Here is a 7,331-nt window from a genome sequence, read left to right as displayed (position 1 = left end):
ATGATCTAAAAACAGACAACCCCATTTTATTAGCAGTTAGTTCAACAGGACCTTACATTAGTGACACAGTTTTCTGAACCCAAAATGAGTTCAAGTACAGATTAAAAATAAGGGAGAAAGACTCTTAAATGTATTCCCTCCCCTTTCCTCCCTTCCCACCAAGAAAATACCCCCTTCCCATGGGAAGCCATACAGAATCTCATGCAAAACATAAAAATCTTCAGAGTGCTCGTCCTTTTATAAAGAACAAACCAAACAAACCCAGTAACAAAACAATTGTCCTCCTTAAAAACCCAGATATTGACAAGATGCCTGACATTTGCTCAGCCTTATGAATGTTGCTGACCAGTGGAAAGGCAGATTTCTCCTCACACTGTATAGGCTAAACCACACCAGCTTTGGGGAGCAGGACAAATTAATACTTTTGAACAATGATCATGTATAAAGGTTTCATCTTTTTTTGCATTTGGCCATGTGATGCCTGAACCTGACACAACGGCTACCTTCAGGAGCTAAATTCAAAATGCATTTGTAAAAAAAAAACAAAAGCAAAACTTCAGCATCATTTTGCTGCTTTTTGTGTGCATGCTGCTCACAAAATTCACAATGGGGACAAACTTTTGGGCTGCAGCTACCATTGCTCTGCAGATTACCTGTTAAAGCAATTTCCTGAAGATCTAGCGAGGGCCACCATACGAATCCTTCATACAGATAAATGAGGCCATACTTTTCATGCTACTTAGCATCTAAACCTGTGGCTTGACCTTTCTGGACGTTAGAGAGACGGGCAGGGGTCAAGAACCGGACAGGAGACTTCACAGCCTCTTGGGCTTCAGCTGTAAAGAATATTCCCCCTATAAAGGGAAGGGTACTCTTTTGCAGAAACTTTTACACTAAAACAGGTTTGTTTGTTTTTGCCTTCAACAGGATTGATTTTAAGCAAGCATCAAAGCTGCAGCAAGGTCAATACACTATGTGGAAACTATGTGGAAACGATGAGAGAAAGAGAGGCCCAGGATGCTATCTTGTCATAAAGCAAGTCTCCTAGAGCAGGGGTGAGAAAAAGGTAGATCAGGATGCAAGGGCAGATCTCTGGGCGACTTGTAGTGAGGGTTTCCAACTTCTAACATAGTAATAGTAACAACTTTTATGTCTCTGTCTCCCTCTCTGTGTGTTTACTGAAAAGGCTGAGAGATCAGTTGTGGTAATGGAAAAATTCCCGGGCTGAGCATGTATTCACCCCTTTTAACCAATTCTAAAAGCCCCACTGAACCACTTTGCAAATGTTCAGTGCATGTTGTGGAAAAACCAACCAAGTAGTCGTACAGTGGTACCTCGCAAGACGAATGCCTCGCAAGACAAAAAACTCTCTAGACGAAAGGGTTTTTTGTTTTTTGAGCTGCTTCGCAAGACGATTTTCCCTATGGGCTTGCTTCGCAAGACGGAAACGTCTTGCAAGTTTGTTTCCTTTTTCTTAACACCGTTAATACAGTTGCGACTTGACTTCGAGGAGCAACTCATAGAACGCGGTGTGGTAGCCTTTTTTGAGGTTTTTAAAGACTTTGGTGATTTTTGAAGCTTTTCCAAAACTTTCCCGACACCGTGCTTCGCAAGACGAAAAAAATCGCAAGACGACAAAACTCGCGGAACGAATTAATTTCGTGTTGCGAGGCACCACTGTACTTTGGTTTTCAAACAGCTTAGTTCATGAGCAACTTGGAACTTGAATGCCGCAAACCCGGAGGTAGGTGTTCCAGTTTGCGAGCTTTGCCTCGGAAGCTGAACATCTGGCGTGGCTTCTGATTGGCTGCAGGACGCTCCTGGAACCAATCGGAAGCCGCACCTTGTTTTCCGAACGTTTTGGAAGTTGAACGGACTTCTGGAACGCATTCTGTTTGAAAACCAAGGTATGACTGTAGACCCAGCAACTGCCCACCCCTGTCCACTGCCACATTTTTGCAGCCAAGCCTTCCTTGCTTCTGCTGCTTTATAGATTTGTCCTTTTCCAATCTGAGTAGCAATTAAATTTGTACAGGATAGCAGTTTCTGGCCCTGTGCCTTAGGCTGGAAACACTGGGAAAGGCTACGGCAGCATTCTGTGTGTCTTGTCACTTTCATTCACTCCGACATCTGCCCAAAATTAACTCACCAGGGCCTTGAATTGCAGCAGCCGCAGCAGGAGCAGTTGCCCCACATGCAGATTACTTTACTCGTTTACTGTTCCCGTGACAGGCCTACTTCCCCAGTTCAACTGCCCTCCTAAGCTTATTTATGGCTTCTTACCTGTAGTGCTCACAAAGCACACCACCACTAGATTAAATTGAGCAGGAAAGATGGCCCTGAGCTTCAGGTTTTAAGACTGCTACCAGTAGTGGCAAAGGGGGGGGGGCGATGCTTATAAAGGTTACTTGTCCAAATACTAACTCCTGTTGCCAGATCTATTGCTAACATGAAGGCTCCCCTTTAAAAAGACAAAGTGCCCAATAGCTAGAAATCCACAGATTAAGGGGAGGGGGTTTTTTTGGTCAAATTCCAGGTTTCAAAACCCTTCAACATAGGACACATGCAGGTGACACAGGGCTAGACTAGACAGGACTATAGCATATGCTATTTGAATGCAGGTCTGCTCCTACCATGCAAGAAATAGTTGAGGAAGAGGGGCGTGTGCGTTTTAAAAGAGCAGAGCGCCCTTTCCCAGCCGCGGTTCACTACCTTTCAGTCCCTCTCACTGAAAGCACCTTTCTCCCAGGTAAGCACACTTTTGATATTGGGGCTCAGCTGAGGAGACAAAAACCTGCAGCAGGCGGGGTTCTGCGCTCCTTGTTCATGTGCCCCTTTTGCAAGAACTCTCTTATCCTCTCCCTTTTTTCTATGTGATCAGTATTTAGAACGCAGAGGTGTCTTGCTTTGGCTCCATCGCTCGTGGCATAACCTGGCAGAGGTCGCAACCTTCACGTGGCACAGCCCATATTGCTACAAACAGAAAGTGCTCTCTTGCTTACATCCTAGCACATGGCTTCACGGAAGAAGGAGCTTCCTTGAACAGGGAGGTGGGGGAAAGAAACAGGCAGATCCAAGAGAGCCACTTCGGAAAGTATGAAGCCTTCGTACTGACTACTCTGCTCTTCCTATTTGAAAGGGAGGTAGGTGTTCCTGGGAAGGAAGGGTGTCTCTTCAATGTCAGCGTAGTTTGGGTCCATTGTCAAAAGTTCCGTAGTGTAGAAGGCCACATGAGAAACGATTTAATCAGGAAGAAGAAGAGGCATCATCTCAACATGAGTAACCCTCCACTGTCACCATCTCCAATTCCATTTTTTCTTCTCGAGCAGTTGCATATTCCTTACTGGTTACAGTTGTTTAAATAAAGACACTGAATAAAAAGGTAGAGCTGAAAGGCATCTGCTGTTTCTCGACTCATCCGCTAGATGGGGCTCAGGCATAGTGTCAGGGGGAAGAATAGGCCCTGTGTGACTGGCAGTCACTAGGTAGGCCGTGTGCAGGATGGAGAAGCACCTGGCTGGGAAAACCAGTGAAAGGGAAGCTGAGGAAAATGATGGTGCAGCAACCTTCCCCACCCCAGTACCCTCCAAACTCCTGTTGGGACTCCCATCAACCCTGGGCACTGAGCTGGGGCAGCAATAGAAAACATGGACATCAGGCTGTTCAGCCAAAGCCATGGCCTTTCTCTGCAGCGACAAAAGGGACAAAATAATAATAATAATAATAAAGAACCTAATCTGGAATGCAAACTCCGGCATCCATAGTTCTGGCTGGGAAAGGAAAGTTACTAAAATACTGTTTTATCTTAGTGCTCAAGGGGTTCAAAGTTCTTAAGTAACCTTTTTTGGCAGCTGCCAGTCCAAGGCTGTCGTGTACACCCCAGGCCTCCTTTTCATGATCTGGGAGGGGGGCCATGTGTGCGAAGAGCAGCTAGGATACTGAATGGCGTCAGTCTTTTAACCACAGGAACCACCACTCACACAAAAACTTTGTGGCTGCAGGCAGGGGTGCAGGATGAGGGTGTGTTAAGATAACCCTCTGGAGTGATTTCGCTTGGTCAGATGTGTGCATCTTCCCCATCCTTATCCCCCTCCCATCCCCTGTGCACACCCTTCTCAAAAATCCCCAAATAAGAAGACCGGAGGAGAGAGGGGAGTGGGAAATCCATCTTGTATAACCTAAGTATTGCCAGCACCGTAGTCTTTTTCAAAGTCACCATGTATATATATATAAAAAAACCACCTCTTTCAGCTAAGAACTCTACTGAGTAACACCATCCCAGTCCGGTCTGGGCTTTATCCCAAATTGCATAAAGTAGGTCCATGCTTGCAGCAGGGGCACTCCCCAATCCAGATCCAAGGTCGTACTGCCCTCGCGGTCCCTTCTCCAAACTTCCATGGGGGCGGGAGCTGCTACTAAGCAAAGCCCCCTGGCTGCCGGCCAGTCCTTCCTTTCTTCCTTCTCCATCATCTGTTGAGAAGGAGCTGGCTTGCTGCAATACTATTTCAGGTGATGGGACTCAGATGCGGAGAAAGAGCAGATCCTTGAGCAGATCCTCTTCGCCAGGAAGTGGCATTACAGACTACAGGGGGCAACCTCAACACTAGCGGTAAAGCACAGCACTCCTGGGGAAGATGGAAGAGGTCGCTGTGGAGCTGGCTTCGGCCAAGGTGTGTAGCGAAGTCATTCAACTCAGGTGGTTGGTCTCAGGCGGCCGTCTTCTTCCAAGCTACAGCATTTAACTGAATGGGCCTGCTATTTCCCCCCGCTGCCCCATTTCCCCCAGATGATCTTGAATGGATATTGCTCAAAATGCTTCTTCCCTGGTTGTGTATATCATCCCACACCATTATCACATCCTTTCGGCTCGGCATACAGGTTCCGAGATCCTCCGCACGGACTCATTCTACTATTGCTCAATACAGGAGATAAGAAGTGGCTATCTTGTGTTCTGGAGTTCCTCCCTCAGCCACGTCGGCAGAGTCTGGCCCATTTTGTACAGTAGCTTGGATAGCTCTATGTTGTGGTCCCTGTAATAGTCCCTCAGGAACGCTCTCGACTGCAAGAGGAGGAAAGCAAAGAATAATGACTAAGGTGCCACTGTGTAAAAACTGTGTTACTATGCGATGGACGTGCTGCATCAGAGGGGACAGCTGAGAAGCAGCCTGCTCAAATGGCTCCCATCAAATATAGAAACCCCTTGAAAGAGGGGTGCGGTTTGTGTGCTTGACTGGGCCACACAACAGAAGCTGCCTCTCTACTGCCAGCATATGGCAGTGCCTTCTTCTGCCAGGGATTCATGGAGGCTGAACTGAAACTCTAAGCAAAACGATGCCAATGGTCTGGGGTGCTAGGAACTGCAGTTCAAACCAGGAGGGAGGATTTGCCAGGAGGAAGACAGGATCAATGCACTGCAAGAATCTTCTGAGGCTTTCAAAGCAGTGGTGGGGAAGAAGGGAGAAACCACTAGCAAGTCCATCCCCATTCAAGGCAAATACCACTGATGGAGTTGCCACCGCTTGCTACCCTTGCCCCTAAGGAAAGCTTCTGGGACCTGGCAGGGCTGGCAGATGGGGGATATTTAAGGTGGCAGCAGGGTGGGTGGTTCACTCAGGGAGAGCCATACTTTCCCACTCCTATTCTGTGGGGCTGTCTGCCTTTCTAAGCAACCCTCACCCCACCAGCCAGTCACTCATCCAGGCACAAATCACACAGAGTCCAGCTTAAACAAAATGGTGACCCCATGTGTCTGCAGACCATGCCCTGGGACACAAGGGTACCACACAGAGGTCAGCCTAGATTTACCATCAAGTGTTCACAGAACAGGTGCCATTAATCTTTACAGCTCCCTGTAAGATGGTTTATATGTTTACATTTTAACAGTTAGACCTTTAACAATAAGTTGCGTAAAGGGCACCCTGAAACAACAGTTAAATCCCATGGAGCAAACTGCACTGCTGACAGATAAGAGGACACAGAAGGGTGGCAGCAGCGTATTTCCAGACCTGAAAGTGTGACTGGGAAATCCATGGGCAAATCTGTCTCTCTTTATCCAGCGATGATCAGGTGAGAAGCACCAACGCAACTGGCCCTGCCCACATTTCCCATATTTAGATGCTCACGATGTCTCAAGGCAAATTTTAAAAAATGTAGTAGAGACACCAACAATTGGGAAACACTTGCCTGCGAGTGCTCCAATTGGAGAACAGCCTTTACCAGAGGTGTCATGGGCTTTGAAGACACTTGAACTCAGGATGCAAGGGAGAAACATGCTAAGAGAAAGGCACGCTTAGCACATCCACACTGTGATCAACTCCCACCCGGAAACCAATGTCCCCACTGTGGAAGGAGTGTGGATCCAGAATTGGCCTCCACAGTCACTTACGGAATCATTGTTAAAACCGTGTTTATGGAAGACAATCTTACTCGGCTACGAGTGATCGCCAAAGAAGAAGAAGAATAGTGGCATATAAGTTTTCACACCGCTAGTGGCAAGTGTGGGTGGGGCCTGCATGCTGTGTAGAACTCTGAAGATCAGCAGTTGCACCATCAAGATGCCCACTGGTCCAGAAACCTTGAGAGGATTTCAAATACTTACATCTAAATCCATCTCCGGATATTTCCTTCCTTTGCTTTTCCCCAAGCACTTGGTTTTCCCTCCTTCCAGTAGTTGGCACCAGAATCCTTTTTTAGGATCAAACCTGCAAAGGCAAACCACAAAGACTGAACGACGTTACCCAAACTGCCCTCAGCTTCTTGTACTGCAGGTTGAATTTATTTAGCCATTTTTACAAGTGCACCAAACTAGTTATCACTTATTTTAACATATGGAAACAATATCTTCCAAGTCCAATATAAGCCCCATTTTGCAAGGCAATGATTATGTGAAATTATCCCATTATCACTTTTGACATAGTAGTATTTCTGACTTGAGAAAACCTCCAAGGAGGCCTCAATAGCCAGGGGACAACACAGAGAGGTTTCTGTACTTTAATAGACAAAGCAAATATGAATGATACAGTATCAATTTTTTTGGGGGGGGGGGTTTTAAAGCATTGGTGCAGGAGTTGTAGTTCTGCTTAAATTGTCTCTCTTCCTTAATTTAGATAATTTCTGAAAACTGAAAAACACACTAGAAGCAGTTGGTTATATTTTTAAAGCATTTGCTGCCACTTGCGCTTACAAGTTTTGCTTATTTTTCTTTTCATATCAACTATTATTTCAAATGACAATGCTATATATATATTGGGCAATGCAAAATACTGCTGAGCTAGGACCCTTCTCGAAATCCCTTCATCCAATGTGGTTTTCAAGCTACAACTACACACATT

The 7,331-nt window shown here is 46.1% G+C and overlaps 1 protein-coding gene across 2 annotated transcripts in view; it reads right to left on the bottom strand.

Annotated features, from left to right (window-relative positions):
- Nucleotides 1-2,881: 2,881 nt before the first annotated feature.
- The window catches only part of NDST1 (N-deacetylase and N-sulfotransferase 1), a 76,807-nt gene continuing 72,357 nt past the window's right edge, over nucleotides 2,882-7,331 (bottom strand). For both annotated transcript variants that reach the window (XM_028718285.2, XM_028718284.2), the window contains 2 exons: nucleotides 6,599-6,701; nucleotides 2,882-5,059 (listed from right to left, as the gene is read on the bottom strand). In XM_028718285.2, coding sequence (XP_028574118.2) covers nucleotides 4,940-5,059; nucleotides 6,599-6,701 — 223 coding nt within the window. In that variant the 3' untranslated portion in view covers nucleotides 2,882-4,939. The remainder of the gene's footprint in view (nucleotides 5,060-6,598; nucleotides 6,702-7,331) is intronic.

The sequence above is a fragment of the Podarcis muralis genome, chromosome 2, assembly GCF_964188315.1.
Source record: "Podarcis muralis chromosome 2, rPodMur119.hap1.1, whole genome shotgun sequence".
NCBI classification, from domain to species: Eukaryota; Metazoa; Chordata; class Lepidosauria; order Squamata; family Lacertidae; genus Podarcis; species Podarcis muralis.
Note: the sequence above shows the minus strand (reverse complement) of the source record. Positions and strands in the feature narration are given on the sequence as shown.